Genomic DNA, 16,696 nt, shown 5'->3' on the forward strand with positions numbered 1-16,696 from the left:
CTGATTTTGTTTTGCGTGAGAAAATGCATGTATGGCGTGAGTGCGTGTGTAAACAGGCAAAATCGTGTGTCACACGCCGAAAGCGTGAGAGTTGGCAGCTCTGTGATATGTCTTAATAGGGGCCCTCAATAATACATCATAGGGTATATTGTTCACCCCTGAAAACTGAATGGGGCCCCTCAGTCAAATAACACAGGTTACACTATGTGTGATAATCATGCTTGCTGATTGGCATCTTTTTTCAGCAAGATGCTTGGGATCTGTTGATGGTTATGTCATAATTGAGATTTAAGTCTCAATCTCTAATTCTTGCAAAACTTGTCGAAAGCCATCATTTAAGAAGTAATTTATTCAGAAAAACAAATGAATTATTAAATGAAAACTATTAATTTACACTGGTTGTACAATGGTCGATGGTCATCTAAAATACTTCTCGATTAACACAAAGAAGCAAAAGCCGCCAACAAGAGCTCAACGTGTATGAAAACATGCTTCGTGTCTAACTTCAGGTGGTTGAGAGAATCCTAAGAGTGTAATTACAGCAAAAGTTGGCTGCTTTGAAGAGCCAAAAAAGAAAACCGTAACATTTGTTTGCACCTTTTTGTTAAATGACCCTTTTGTTAATTAGTGCTTTGAGTTTTCATTGTTCTTCAATGTAAAAATAGTTAGAAAAAAGTAGGTGTTTAAAAACTTTTGCCCAGTGGCATAATGATGTTGAAATGAGATGACTTAACTCTAACTTAGTGTTAGGTTGTGCACTTGCTCCTTTTGCCAGAAGAGGGCAATGTTGTTCCAGGCAGGAACTCTCCAAAATCCATCAATAACCATAACAGCCGATTGAACAAATGAAATGCGTGTTTACCATCCATGATCAAACATTAGGCTTAAACATTTAACTCCTTTTTGCTATTCAAAGTTTATTTAGCAACAAAACTGAACGTCTGCATTTATTGTCTAATGAATTTCTTCCACAAGAGAGGTCTTTGTTGCAAAGGCGTATGGTTGGAAGCTATATTGTTGCTGTTTTCCCCCCCAGAATGTGGCCTATCTTGAGTTATTTCTGCTAAATAAGTTGAAATAGCTGAGCTATTTGTATACTTATATGAAGATGTCTTCATTTTCAGCTGCCAGCAATAGGTAGCAGAAGTTCCCAGAGGAAACCTGATTGTAAATAATTCACCTGTCTTTATTGGAAGATATTGCTTGAGCATTGCGTCAGTCTGATGTTGAGAGGAGCTTTAAAGATGCCTTACAAATACAGTTCACACACAATGTTGAAATGCACTGGCAGTTTGCAAGAATGAAGGCGTTATGAAAATTCTCTGAAGCCATAAACACGACTGATTGGAAGCTCAGCACGTGGAACTCTGTACTTCCGAGTGCTTTGCCCTCACCTACGGAGGCTAAGGAGAGAACCCTGTAGGAAGGCGAGATTTGACTGTAGCGAGAGAGGTCGAGGAGAGAGGGCAGACGCTGTGCATAGTGCATATAAAGAACTCCAATCTACCCTTCAGCTCACGGCACCGGGGAACAAAGACTAGTATTGTGTGTTAAAAGATTCTAGAATGGCAGCAGGGACGTATGACCGCTTAACACGGTTCTGTGTCTCTTCCCACATATCCACTGACCCAGAGGTGGCCGTATGGTTTACGAGTACACGTAGATAGTGCAGGCATGGCTGCAGGCGGGTCTAACTATGTTAGCCTGTGTGTGTTCGTATAATGACGGGTAAGCAGAATGTGTAGCTGTTGTGCCACGATGTGATGTCCAGATGAGGGCGTTTAAGCTGATCCTTATCTTCATCCAAAGCTGGTCTTCACCTCGTCCCCTTGTTTCTGTCAGAGTCCAGAGTTGATGCTGAGTGAGTGAGTATGGATGTGTGTGTATCCATTGATCAAAAAAGAATACAAAAAGAGTACAATTAGCGAATGCAACTTGGGACTTGACATGCGTTGGCGCACGGAACTCTGACATCAAATTGAGAAAATAGATAGTGGCTCATTCATCCTCTCCTGTAATTGTAATAAAAAGCTAATGCTAAATGCAACCAGCGTGTTGCGTCGAGTGTGTGGTGCTCAGAAAAGGGTGAAATTGGACTAGCCGTGTGCCTTTAGAGGACAAGCCAAGTCAGGGTTAGCTAGTCTGACGCGCCCGCAAATGGCTTGTTTGACACCATGTTTTCATTAGAGTCAAGCAGATCATAGCCCCCCACCCCCTCCCCCCTAAACACACACACACACACACACACACACATAAACGCACGCATGCACACACGCAAGCACGCACGCCAATGCAACAAATCACTTGATTTAACCCTTTACAGTCGTTTTCTCCTCCACCCAGTCGCCTCCAAAAATATTACACCCCGATCCCTAAGTCACTGACACAACAGCAACAGTGTACTGAGAAGAATGACTCTCAGTGGAAGTGCTAGCTTGAGGCTTACTTAACTTTGTTGTGCCCAGCTGATGTGGAGTAAGGGAGAGTTGCCCTTCCCTCGGCCACCCCTGCCATTTTCCTCTTTGATATTTCAAGAGAGGAAGCAGGTGCAGAGCCTGCATAGTGAGTGATTGAAGGCACCAGGGCCTTTGAAAAAAAAAAAGAAAAGCTCCCTGCGGTGCAGAACCTTGTCCTCCAGATGAAAGATTGGCAGTGGAACTTTGCATCGACAGAAGTAGGGTCTCTTCTCTTACCCGTGAAGCTTCTCTCCCAACCTTTCTCCCTCACCACCTGCACCCTGATGCTCACTGACGCGCAGAGAGAGAGGCACGGTGAGCGAGAGAACCTTAAAGGAGATGGAACAGCCTTTGACAAGCACCTTTCATCCATAGGCTGTTGTGCTCAGTATTCTTGGCCTGTCCTTGTGACTTTTAAAGCAGAGCAGCATTACAGAGAGGCTTTCTGCCAGTCGTGATTTGCGCCGTCTCTCCGACACCACTCACTCGCACGTCTGTGCCCGTTACGAAAGAACGAACGCCTCAGATGTCGAGATCTTGACCGCTTTCGTGACCTTTTTGCCAGCGCCCCCCGTGTTCAGCGGTTTGATGCGCCGTGGCTTCGGAACGTTCTTTGTGCCCTTCTTTGTGCCGCGATGGCCAGTCTACTTCTCGGGTCCAGTATTCCTGGAGAAAAACTACACAGGACATCCATTATACATTAGTTCCCCACACACGAGCCACCCCCGAGTAATCACAGGCGATGCTGCGTACTTATTACGCCGCCTGACAGCCTTAGGCTGGGCTTACAAGTGGCCCCCTGTCAGAATCTGCCCCCGTGCGGAAGGCGCTCGTGTCCTTCCGTGGCGTGGCGTAGCCCTTATCGCCGTGATGTATACTCCTCGCCTCATTGTTTTTCGTGTGTGCCTTTTAAGCCTTATCTTCTAGGCACTCTTTTTTTTCCTTTGACTCCTGCATCTTCATTCATTATGGGTCTGGGACATCTGTGATGTGCCTTTTTAATAATCTCGGCTTTTCTGTCTGTGTGTGTGTGTGTGTGGAGGTGTGCTGTGAGTTCAGTGTAGCCACAGTGGTTTTACTTTGACACACATCGGTGCCAGATTGTGCACATCCCCAGATTGTATAATGGTGGGTGGGGGCAAGTGTTTGTAGGAGTGGAGCGGGGCTCCGGGAGCGGGCTTGTTCGCACAAGGAGCAGTGTTTCACAGGGGCAGCACGCTGTTTTAAAGCAGCATCCAAATCCTTTTTTCGGAGGCCTCTCCTGTTGTCAGGAAGCATAATGAGGCACTTAAGGATCATTTTGCCACCATTAACCCCGGGGCGTAGAAACCACCGACCTACCCCGGCCTAATCGCTACAGAGCCGCACAAGTGTGCAAGTGTGAGTGGGTTGCCATGGTACTCCGGCAATTTTAGTCTGGGGTGTCATTTTGAAGGATATAACTGACCCGCCTCTTTCTACTTAAGTGAAGAAGAAAAAAAAAACTTTGTGCAAATTCGTATGGATGGTTGGTACTTGTCTGTTCTCTCATCCTCATTTTCACTCCTCTCTGTCCATTGCTACCATGTTCTTTTTAGGTTAACATTTTTTTAGTCTTTATGTTCAGCACAATTTGAAATCCACAAGATTACAGAGATTGAAGGAAACAACACAGGGAAGGGAGCGGCAGCAATTGCCTTATTTGAAGCCTCCACCTCAATACATTTCGCAATGTTACTGTGGTATCTGCAATGCCCGCTGCCTATCTGTCACGGTCTACTTTTTGATCACCCCTGACCTGTTTCTTTCCCCAACCCCCTGTGTCCTGTGTGTGTGCCTGTGCTGGGCAGGTGGTGATGAAGATCATAAAGCACTACCAGGAGGAGGGCCAGGGTAGCGAGGTGGTGCAGGGCGTGCTCCTGGGCCTGGTGGTGGAGGACCGGCTGGAGATCACCAACTGCTTCCCCTTCCCACAGCACACTGAGGACGATGCCGACTTCGACGAAGGTACAAGCTGCACCACACACAGTCCATTTGCAATGCTATTCACACTCTTAACAAAGCATGTAGAGGTGAAGCTCAAATAATTGGGATATGGTTGGGAAAAGTTAAATATTGTTCCTTCCTTAGTCGTTCATGAAAGTGTAGACATTATAACATATTCTACACTCTTATTATATAAACTAAAATATTTCAAGCATGTTTTTGTTTTGTCAAGTCTGAAGTATCACCTCAATACAAAGTAAACTGTAGGTACTAGTTAGCACACCCCTTGATGATGATTATAAATAACACTAGCCACCAGCCTTGTCAAAGTTAACTTTGCAAACTTATTGTTTGGCTTAAGCCCACCTTACTCTGACAGACTTTGACAAGATTTGGGAAAGATTCTTGAAAGATTGTAGTCTTTTAACTAATGCCCCTCATTCAAGCTTTACTCAAAAGACTACAATCTTTCAAGAATCTTTCCCAAATCTTGTCAAAGTCTGTCAGTGTAAGGTAGGCTTTACTTGATCTAGACTGCATGTCCCTGCTGAAAAAAACAGCCTGACCAGCTTAAGTTGGTTTGCTGATTGACCACCTATGACCACCCTATGATGGTTGACCAGCACGACCAGCAAATCTCTTGCGAAACATACCCTCAGCTGGTTTACCCAGTTTACAATGGTGATTGTTGTGCCACTTCAAACTTAAGTCATTCGCATTGACCATGTTAAGAAGCATCTCACGAGAATCGTGAAACATTACCATGTCAGTAGGTCTTTGGAGATAGTTTTTGACTGTTGTTAGTCCTTCATTTCCACAACAAAAACAGTTTCATTGTGTACAGGGGGAACAAGCCATGAAAAGTAGAACATATATATAAGATAATTTTCATATATTGCGACTCCAGGGGGCGATTACCTGAAACTGCATACCATTTCTTTTTGAGTCTATAAAGTTGGCTTGGCTGTTCATTGATTCACGATTTCCTCATCTGCCAAAATTTGAATTGAAATATTTCTAAAATGTGTTCATAGCAGAAATGGATCCATCATAGAGTATGTAATTTATTAGACTAATTTTTTTAATCGTTTGACAGCCCTAATTTAGATACCAGCATACAGCCCACGGTATTAATTAGGGAATACAGCTGAAAAATAAAAAATGATATCTAAAAATTATTTTATTTAGAGATACATGGTATTTATACTGTAAAGTGATCTCCCGTGTATTCTGCAAACATCATAAATTGCAGATCAATGTTTTATGCAAATAATAATGATAACAATGAGCATTGGCCATACTCGTGTTACCGCGGTGAGGAATGGCCCAATGAGTCAGAATCAGACCGTGTTTTAATTCCAAGGAAGAATGAAGAATATAAATGCATTCCCATATGTAACCCCTGTGTAGTAACCTCATAGCTGAAGAAATGCTTGCTAAAATCAGTGTATAAACTGGAGATTCAGGTGCAAATAGTAATTAACTCCAATAACATTTTCACCAACATGTATTGTTAACAGCCAAGAGTGGTCATTCAGACATTTCATTTGGTTCCTTTTAATGTCCCTTTTTTTGCTGCATCTTAAAAGGTCATAATGGTATACCCCTTGTTATCCTTATAAACACACAATTTAATATGGCACCACAAAGCACTGTTTGCAATCAATCAATCAATCAATCAATAGGACAGCACAAGGTCAAGTAATATTTCTCACAAATTTTTCATGTCCTGAAGGGAAAGGCCAAACAAAAACACACGAGAGGCAGCTCACCCTCCCTTCAGTATTTCCAGAGAGGTCTCGCTTTTGTTTGGGTGGCAGGCTGCCTCCACTTCTGTTTCTTTTCTGTTTTCTGAGCTACCTACAGAGACCGTTTTCCAACAGTGCACTCACAGAATGAGCAGGATCATGAGATGATTGCCGAATGCGACACAAAAATGTATGTGCTTGAATTTGTGTGTGATAGTGCTGACTGCACTTTTAAGGAGTCGCTTGGCCCTTTGATTCCAAAGAACACCCAACTAGAGCAACAGTTAATACTTTTTAGGACTTTTTAGGGCAGAGTACGCTGACGATCTTCGTCTCAAATATATTGATCACTGCCTATGACGGAACAAAGAACTGTCAAGATTCTTTCAGATGTTATGTTTTGGTTCCCTCTCGGCTGTTATCTGCAGCTTCAAAGCCCACAGTGTTCTGTGTACAGTTGACCTATTTACCTTGTTATGAAATATAGGTCACATGACCTGAATTTGAAGCTTGACCGCTCAAAATTAAACTATACTATTTTTCTGTGGAATTTCAGTGATTGTCAAAAAACTTTTATTTTTTATATGTAAATACTTTTAATTTGTATAGCACATATCATTCCAAAGTACTTCACAGTTAAAAAGACAAAGATTAAAAGATGATTCAAGCATCAATGACAGCTGACACCTCCAGACAACAACCAAAACAGAAGAGGAAGACATATACAATAGACAAGATACTAGTGGCATCAAAATACATTTGTGATCCATCTGAGATGACATAACAGGCCTGTCCCTCCATTAGCTTGGGCAAATTGGTTTGTAATAACATTTCAGTCATGTGATTAGAAGGAAAACCTGTAGCTCCATTGCCGTAGCTTGATGATGCATAGTTGCAAGAATCTTACCCAACAGTCAAGACCGCAAGTATATAAACATGCATTGTTATATGATTATGACCACATTTGAATTCTGATATTGAAAATCAATCAGGAGGATTTGAACAAGCCCAAATGAATTCATGCTGCTTTTCAATAATCTTGAGTCTAATTTGGGTGCACAATCAGGGAAGTTGTGACGTGATATTGCTCTCTCATTACATTCAGTGAAACCAAGCAATCATGTGCTCTGTCATCCTCCGCTCCCCTCAAAGTGATCAGGGCCGCCCGTTTTCATATTCAAAGCAAACATCAGAAAAAAGGAAAAAGCTATGAAATAATCACAAACACAGACACTTTCCCACTCAGGAATACTCTCACAGACACACACACAGACACACACACAGACACACACACAGACACACACACAGACACACACACAGACACACACACAGACACACACACAGACACACACACAGACACACAGACCGACAGACAGAAACGCACACACTCATACAAAAGAAGCAAAAATGGAGCAATTTAGTCTGCTGCATCAGCCATCGCTTCCAAGGGTGAGATGCAAATGCACAAATAAATATTTACATATTAGCCTGTTTTCTTTTCTGTTGTGATTTTCAATCGGCCATCTCCTCTCCTCTCCTCTCCTCTCCTCTCCTCTCCTCTCCTCACACACACGTGGGGTAATGCCAAATAGCTTATTTCCCAAAATAGCCGCGACGCCAAAGACCACATTCCCTCCATAATGGAAAGACTGGCAGGAGCTCATCCGATAGGTGTGGGCGGCCTGGTGTGCTGGGTGGCGGGGGCGGCAGGTCAGTCTTCTGGGCCTCTCCTTTTTGAAATGGCATTGCTGATTTGCTGGTGGTCTTCTGTCAGCCACGTGTCGGGAGAGGTCAGTCCCCAGCCCCTGGCTTCCCTTCAGCGAGAGCCAAGCTTGTTGTTGGAGGCTGCTTGTTAGTGCTCAGCTGATCGACAGCCCAGAGCCGGGCGACTCTGCAGCTTCGCTAATGAGCAGCAAACCTTTAAAAAAAAAAAAAAGAAAAGAACGGAAGCTAAAGTGCAAGCTGATGACATGCTTGAAAGGATTCTGGCTAGTTCAGCCGCGCATCATCCTAGTGTCCATCTTTGTATGATCAAGAATTGATAGCCACGCCTGCCTCGCCTTTAGCGGACCGATTGCCGAGAAAAGAACACAGCCTGACACTTGCCCTCCAGCGGAGAACGGAGAGGCTATGTTGGACAGGGCAGGGAAAAAAACAAGCATTGCAGCAACTGGTTGACCTATGGTTTGACCCAAGACCTTGCAGAACCTGACTGTTTGTTAATGTACATCGCTGTAGTGTTGAGCCCAGGCTTGTTAGAAGTTCCCCACTCTCTGCCATGTTTGCTTCTCCCCTCCACTTTCAGCATTGACTTCCTCTTTGTTCTCTGCTTTAGCTCGTTTTTTTTCTCTCCCTCCCCTTTCTTTTCAAATGGCAGTATCCTTTCAATTTGCACGTTCCTGCTTGGTTAGAGATGGAAGGAAATTAAGCTCAACTGAAGCAGAAATGGTATGCCCATCCTGCATTTATAATGTGCTTCATGTCTTGACGGGATGAGGTTGCTTGTGCTCTTACTCTGATCAGGAGGTGAGGACGTCATGGTTTGTCCTCAACCAAGTTCACATTAGCAACAGTTTAAAGAAGAGATGAGGTCATTGCTCTTGCTATTAATGACCAGCATCCCAGATGTTTAAATGATTTTCAATAGCGCTGCACAATTAATTTAAATCACCATTTGAAATAATGCAGTTAGTTAATCGCAAAGGCAGCTTGCAACTCTGTCCTGATGGTTAATTTGGCAACATCTGTGATTTTCATCAATGTGTCATCCTTCTTGTGTGACACAGTTTAGCTTACCTTACACGGCTGCTGCTCTTCTCATGCAGTAGGCATGCTCACCAATCAAATTGGCCAACTTAAAGCGAAATTTGTAATGTTGAACTGATGTAATATTGAACTGAAGCGTGACTTTCATGATTTAGATCACAAACCGAATAGCAATATCTGTCAGAAAAGTCGCATTTACAGAGTCTTACAGCCCTAGTTTGCCAGCCGGGGGAGTTCAGTCCCTAACATTGAAGGTCCGGTCAGCATTGGACAGCATGGGGACACTCGCGTCAAGATTTGCCGAGGTTGAGCGATGTGTAGGACAGAGTGATTTGCTGAGCAAGGGGTCAGCACATAGCTATGGCAGGGCTGTGACCTGTTGAGAATGAGGACAAGCATGGAGCATTCTGTGAGTTAGATTGCCTCCTAAATGGAGTGGACATGGTTAAGCAATGCTCAGCGAGACGCTAGACTACTGGCCCCCCCCTCCGCCTGTCACAGGTGCAGGGAATTTGAAACCCTCAGGTGAGTTCCCCCTCATCGATTCAGCGGGCCCCTTCTGCCGCGGAGGCTGCCAACCCGAGTGCAGTGCTTAAAGATTAGGCCACAATGTGTTTCCCCGATAAGCTTATCTGCTCCACAGCCTACTTCGGCGGTGAATCGGGCATATGCTTTCGATTTCTAACACCCCTTTATGGGGGTTATTAAAATGTACGGCTGGCAAGAACCAGCCTCCTCCATCTTGTTGACTTGAGAGAATCAAGGCTTGAGCAAAGGATTTATGGCAAGTTTTTTTTTTTGAAAGAATGTTTAGGGAAGTGGGACTGCAACAGTAAGGCTGATGCAATTTGGGTCATCCAAAGGGGGAACTAAAAATCAGCTTTTTGGGGTAGTACCTCAGCCTTTGTTATATCAGGTTGTCATAAAGACAAAAAGTATTCTCACACGTGTGTGTGTGCTTTTCAAGGATGAGTTAATCAGACGAGATTCACTATCCATTTACCCCAAAGGCTCATGGGAGATTGTCTGGCGCTGTGGCTCTGGCTGCGCTCCCATCTTTTACTTAAACGGCTTGATTTATTAATGCTCCATGATGCCTCCACTGAATACGCCCTGTCCAAGATTTTAGTGGATTGCCTTGCGCCCTCTCTCCGCGTCGCTAAAGGCATAATTAATCTGGATTCAGAAAGATCAGACAAAAGCGCCGGGTTTCAGTCACAGGAGCGGCTTCTTACGGGAATTGCACATTCCCTGTTTTCAGATGGAGTCTGCAAATGTGCTTTATCCATCAGCAAGAGACAGGATGTTGGACTGCCGGAATGGTGTCTCATTAAATCACAATGGAGGTGACTTGAAGCGACCTTCTGTACAGTCACTGCATAGACAAATATGATGGCGCTTTAATTCTGATTTAATCAGGATGGTACGGGACGGGTTGGGTGCTGATGCGCCCAGTTCAAATGGTGAAGATTTGCATGCACTCGTATTCAGTCAAGTTAATTTTCAAATATAAAGTGATTAGGAACTGTGTGGTAATGAAACCTGGGTTACGGCGTTTAGTTTTCTTTGCTTGTTTTTAAGGTCCGTGTCCAGTTAACTTTGCCTTTACTTTTGGCAGTGTTTGTTACATTTGCCACCATCAAACAATAGATTCAAAATGGTTATCTTGGACGATTTGTTGTACAAAATATTGGAATTTACAGTGAGTAAGCAGTTTTACTGTAGACTGATGGAACCAGAAAATTCTACATTACTCTACATTATATATGTTGGTCTAACAGCCAATTTTACATGAAAGTGCTGCCTGTTTGAAGCAGACGTACACAATTACCTCTGCCAACACTGTGAGACTGTTCCCCTGAGATACCACCAGACTATTTCCCCTGGTTTATGTAATGCAACCTCCCAACCCTCCCATCCCACCCCTCCAATTTTTATTAGTATTGAGCTCGCTGCTCCTGCTCAGATTCTGCAGTGTACAGCCGTGCCATTGTTTTATTCATTCCTGGACCTCATTTGCAGTCTTGCCCTTCCCAGAGACGAGGGGCAGAATGCATTACCGCCTTGTGCCAGTAATACAGGTGTGAGGGAGGGACTAGGCTGCACAATTGTTCATTCTCAAATTGATAACAGCTCGCGTGGGCAACAGGGCTTTGCTGTCCACCGAGGAGCCTGTTTTTGCAACCTTCGGAGAAGGGAGAATCGCTGCAGATAATGGAACACAAACAGATATTGAGTGACACTGTGATGCGCCGGTGTGTGCCACATTCTTATTCAGTGGAAATCTCTTGGTTCTCCTCTGGAGAGCCCGCTGGTCCACAGGGGATCCCAATGGGGATGAGTCTGACGTGTGATTAGCCACGTGTTTGCCGAGGCTGTGCTCGGTTTCTCGATTGGTCTAGGGGTAAAAGAAAAACACGAGAGAAATGTAAGCGAATGGGGGGAAAAGTGGGCAGAACGGAAGTGCCTCGGCAACATATGCCCTGCACACATTTCCTGTCGCATCCCCATCTGACGGATGCATGTGCCACCCAGAAATAAATGGCACTCCGCGCCTTCCCGGGCTGCTTTGGCCGTTTTCGAGAGGCGACGGCTAATTTCTCCCCCCCCCCCACCCCCACCAGCTGCATAATGGGATCGGCAGACCAGCTTGTTTCAGAGTTCCACCGGGCATGGCGGATTAGCTGCAATTAATCTTAGTTAAGAGAGCGCCGCATTCGTCTGACAACACGGTCGGCCAAGGGAATGCTCGTGTACCAGCCGCCGCTTAGGCAGAGGGATGGGGAAAGCCACTCTCCGTGGCCTCTGAACAGCCTGTGCACTAATGGGACTAGCGTGGGGAGGCGAGCCCTGGAGCGCTGGAGAGGAGAGGAGCGGAGAGACGCGCGCTGCCCTGTGTGCTTGGGAGACATGGTGCATCAGTCTTCCATTTCATCACCTTCTGTGCGGCTCCCCATCACCCCGCCCCCCCCCCCCCCTTCTCCTCCTACCTCCTATTTTTCTACGCCCATCACCGCATTGTCTTCAACATTTTTTTTCCAACTGGCTGTCCTGGGAAAACTCCATCCCCATCACCACTCCTCAGGGTGAACGAAGTCGAGATATCCCCAAGATGAAATGGAGGTCCGCAAGGGGGAGTGCGCTTGATTCGTTTCCATTGATGTCTAGACTGCTGAATGTACAATGAGCTTTAATTTATGCCCGGTCTGAGATGTGCAGGCGCAGCGATCATGGTATGGCTGAACAGACATGGGCTTTCATGAGGTGAAATGCACAGTCTTGTGTCTCTGGAGGAATGTCACTTCGGAAGTGCAAAAAAAAAATCATTTTGCCGAATGTCAGTTCTTGCGATTGAATGCTGCCTCTTATTCTTTTCACCCTTGGCTGTGATTCACGTTAAGAAGAATAGGCCACACATAAAATGAAATTGAGGATTTGGTGCTTCACCGTCATAGTGGAGAATTCTTGGCAGATTTCAGAGGTGGAAAACGTTGATAATCGAAGCTAGAGAAGGCTTTGTAAATCAAGGGGGCATGTAATCAACGATAATGGGAAGGGGCAAACCACTTCCTTTCGTCACACCGTAATCCCGGCATTGGCAATTCAGGCAACTCGGGTTCCTCAAGGGTTTTCGGGGGCCCTTCCAAGCTTAGCATTTGTTTCAGCTCAGTGGCTAATGGCACCCATATATACATATACACCGCTAGTTTCAATCACATATCCACTTACACCACAGGTAGCACGTTGGTGCTATAGCATGGCACCCTCTACTACTGTTTGCCTGAGTTGCAGCCATTCATGGAAGCAATAGTCGCGTTTATGAGCACGGATTTTTTTTTGCATGTCTCCATTTATGTCTGGAGAGAGGGGTGCGAGCCTTCATATGTGATACAGTAATAACACTGTAATCTCTGAAGCAGTCGAGTCACTGCGCCTAGTCAGTCCTTTGTATTGACACTGCGTAGGTGGTGTGCTGTGGCTCTCGCTCACACCGCGGTGGCAGCAGCAGCAGCAACAGCTGCTGCACAGGAAGACATGGGAGGCCTCAGCCACTGGCAAATGCCTCGAGTTGGAGCCTGTGAGTAGCAGTGTTTGCCAACATGAGCCCACAGTATGAACTACCACGTCAAAGGCTGCTTCGATCCGACCCAGTCAAGCCATTTAGAGGAACAGCACCGTTTAGATGGTCCTATTCATGCAAACTGTGGGATGCGAAGATGGCTTTTGTAGATTCTAGTTACCTATATCAGAGGGGTGTTGAATGATGGTCCAAACATAGCCACTGTGGTAATTGTTTTGGAGCAATGGGTGTTAGTGATTTTAGGCTGTTGAATTCTGTGTCGGATGAGACTCCTAAATGATTCTCGTATGCCACATTTTGTGTAGGCCCGTTTCAGAAGATCACTAATTAATCTTAATTTGGATATAAGACAGAATTATGCACACAGTGCCTTTCTGTAGCATATTGTTGAAGATCCCATGCTTGCCTTTCTTAACTACAGTTGTCCGTGGGATTGCTTTTAAGTGAACCAATACAAGTAATCAATGGGCAGGCCCCAAAATAACCTCATTTTTATTGAGTGTGCTAGGTCACAGCTGACTCCAAAGGAGCAAAGCTGTCTAGACTGTATGTCATTTTTTTGTTTTAAGCAGATGGTTCACTCTGATAAATGATCGTGCTCTCTCCCAAATGATTATGACTCCCACATTTACCTTACCCTCACCTAATGTCTTTGATCCCCTAGAGTTGCTTTGTCCGTGCATAGACAATGATGTTTCGAAATTTCCCTGCTGTCGAGTAAGGACAAAACTGAAGTCTTATTTTGAGGAAAAATGAGGAGAGACGTGGGATTGGTGTTGGTCGTGGCACAAAGGAAGTTGAATGTCACTGCTACAGCTAAGATCGCAATCAATTAAGATGACTGTTTTAATCACCATGGAGAGCAATAATTAAATCAGCCATGTACTTCTCGAATAGTCAAATTTGAAGGACTATGTCAAAACATGTTTTTAGAAAACTCATTCATGCCTTTATTTTGCAGCAGGCCTTACAGCAATTGTCAATTCAAATAGATTAATGTGCAAAATGTCCTTCCTAGTCCTCACAATGGCTGCCAACAAGTCACAGAATCAACTTTATTTTTATGTTAGCCCTTGTATGTATTCTTCCTTTTCTAATAATTGATTTTTCTGTGGTCCTTAAAAAGCAGTACATTTGTCATTCGTGAAGCACTGTGAATCACCCGTGTTTATGACTTGTGTTATATAAATACATTTGCCTTGACTACGGCTGTTCCATTATCACAATCGTAATCGCAATATGCACCAATGCTTGAATAATCACAAAGTCTACAAATAATCGTGCACAGTTAATTTTGTCAATTTTTTTTACCTTTACTGCCACTTCTGGTTGATAGGTGTGCGTAGTGTGTGAGGGACACAGAAATTCTGATTGGTGAGCTTTACAGTTGGTCAGGGGTGCTGTGCTTCTTGTGCACCAAGCGTACTCATCAATCATGGGTGGCACAAATTAAAGAGACATTTGGAATATTCAACTGAATCAGTTAATTGACATTCAAAAATAATACAGCAAATTGCAATTCGCAATCGCTGTCAGAAAAATCTTAATTAGACATGTTCCCCAAATCGTGCAGCCCTAGCCTTGACCTGCCTCTCTTGTATGTACGCCATGGGCTTGCGGACGTGGGTACAAGGTTGATTCAATCAGGGTTTATTTTGTTCCACCGCGATGGGGGTTTGTTGAGGTCAGTTCCGGATTAAGTTGACCGAGTTTTAAAAGTTAACTAACTTTCCTGCCGCAGTGACAGATCAAGTGCAGCCACTTGTCTAGGTAACCGTTTCTCTTGCATCTCCCAGTCTCATTGTAGTTTTGCTACGCCAGAGGCGAAGCAGCCTGAGCTCAATGTATCATGAAATTAGTGTTCTTTCTCAAGGTGGGATTACATTACGTAAAATGAGCCTGGAAAGGGGGCGTTAACAGTCCACTCACCCCCCCCCCCCCCATCCCTCGCGCATCAAGGAAGCTTTGAATTATACAACCTAGTTATAATTCTCTAGCCAGCACAGCAATGTTAAAGCTAACGTGATCAGGGCCTCTGTATAGATAGGAACTGGTGGCGTTATGAAGTTAGCTCAAATGTAAGGCTCAGTGAAGATGATCTACATGGAAATCGCCGAAAATAATCTGTCACGCTGCTGTTTTTTTTAACTGTGGCTAGTGAACACAGCTGCCTGCTTAAGTAGTCTGCTTAGATTTCCTGTGGATATTAAGCCCCTGACAGCCAGCACAAGCGCTTAGATAATTGGAACGCTGGGAACTTCTGTTGGGGTGATGGAAATTTTGCTCCATCAAGACTCAAATTAATGCACCTCGTCAATTATTGAAATTACCACCACCTCCCCGATAGTGATGGACGTCCGCGTCCAAGATAATCACTTTCGTGAATCTGATGAATTGTGCCCCCCCCCCCCCCCCTCCCTGTTGCAGGTTACTTGTGTGCTTGACAGAGGTTGTTTAAATCGCAACAGATGTCTCGTCTTCAAGGCTGCTTGATAATACAAACCTCTTAAGTAGGGGGAAAATTCTCAAAGTATTTTGTAATTGGTTGCCTGGCCAGGGAAGTCTTTGCTGAACCAGTCCTCTTGGTACTCCAGTTTTGAGGGGTAAGAGAGCTATCCATCTTGTACACCAGGCACACATTTTCTTACTTTAAAAAGTATGCAAAAACTGGCAGACATCTTACCTCTTCAGAAAGTGAATGGTGGCTTCCTAACACCTGCAAATTAGAGCCTACACATCCTGCCAGTTTTTTGCGAGAGTGCTGCAGAGAGAGCTAGTGACATAGTGAAACGGAATGACTGGGAGATCATTGTGATTGGCCTCTCTTTGTGTGTGTGTGGAGCGTGATTATGGCAGAGGGTTCCAAGACAGAAAATAGGCTGATAAATAGGCACCCTTATACTACACTGTAGTATCTCTGCCTGTAGACAAGATGTAAAATATAATCAGTGTTTCTCACTATTACTTCTCTTCTGCCCTCGGTGGCCTGTTGAGGTGAGTTAATGTGGCGTTATTCTAATAAAGTATCAAAAGTAGCTGCTCGGGGGTTTGGCTACTCTGTGTAGCCAATATGATAAAGCCAAACTCCTATACTTGTTTAGTAGGCTGAAGAGTGAGGTTAATGCACCAATGATCGGCTTGGCTATGATGTGTAGTATAAAAAACGGTAGAAAATAATCGCACTGGGTGTTGCCTTGGAAATGTATTATTTGTTCGCCAGTCATTTCAGTTAGCATTATATTGTAGGCTTCCCTTTAGTGACAATTTACAACCAAAACAGCCACTGTAATGAGAGGAGCACAACATGGTACTCTTATGTGAAAGAGATGAGTGTATGTAAAATGTGTTATTTGCACCAGTTTATATTTTGTAATTTGCCCCATTTGGCACTTAATAATTGAACGTTGGATGCATTTCCAACTGCAAAGCTGCTGAACCATTTTGCTTTCTGTATTGGGGATGTTGGGGGGGCCTTTAGAAGGGAACTGGGGTCTCTCTCTGTATAGAAGCCTGGCCTTCCTCTCGGGTGTCCAGCTGGAGTGTTGATTATAGATTCCTGTCGTGCTGACGCGTCGCGGTAGCAGTAGCGAAGTGCCATGCTAGTCATTAGAGGAGCTACAGGGCCTCGCCAGCACATGCCCCTTGCCCTCGCCCTCTCAGCAGGCATTTCCCGAGCTCTG

At 44.5% G+C, this 16,696-nt stretch overlaps 1 protein-coding gene across 1 annotated transcript in view; it reads left to right on the top strand.

The window, feature by feature from the left end:
* LOC134082851 (eukaryotic translation initiation factor 3 subunit H) overlaps window positions 1–16,696 on the top strand; it is a 36,020-nt gene that overhangs the window by 2,030 nt on the left and 17,294 nt on the right. Inside the window, exon 2 of the mRNA XM_062538860.1 lies at window positions 4,286–4,442. Within this exon, the coding sequence (XP_062394844.1) occupies window positions 4,286–4,442 (157 nt within the window). The remainder of the gene's footprint in view (window positions 1–4,285; window positions 4,443–16,696) is intronic.

Source organism: Sardina pilchardus, chromosome 6 (assembly GCF_963854185.1).
Source record: "Sardina pilchardus chromosome 6, fSarPil1.1, whole genome shotgun sequence".
In the NCBI taxonomy this organism is placed as follows: domain Eukaryota; kingdom Metazoa; phylum Chordata; class Actinopteri; order Clupeiformes; family Clupeidae; genus Sardina; species Sardina pilchardus.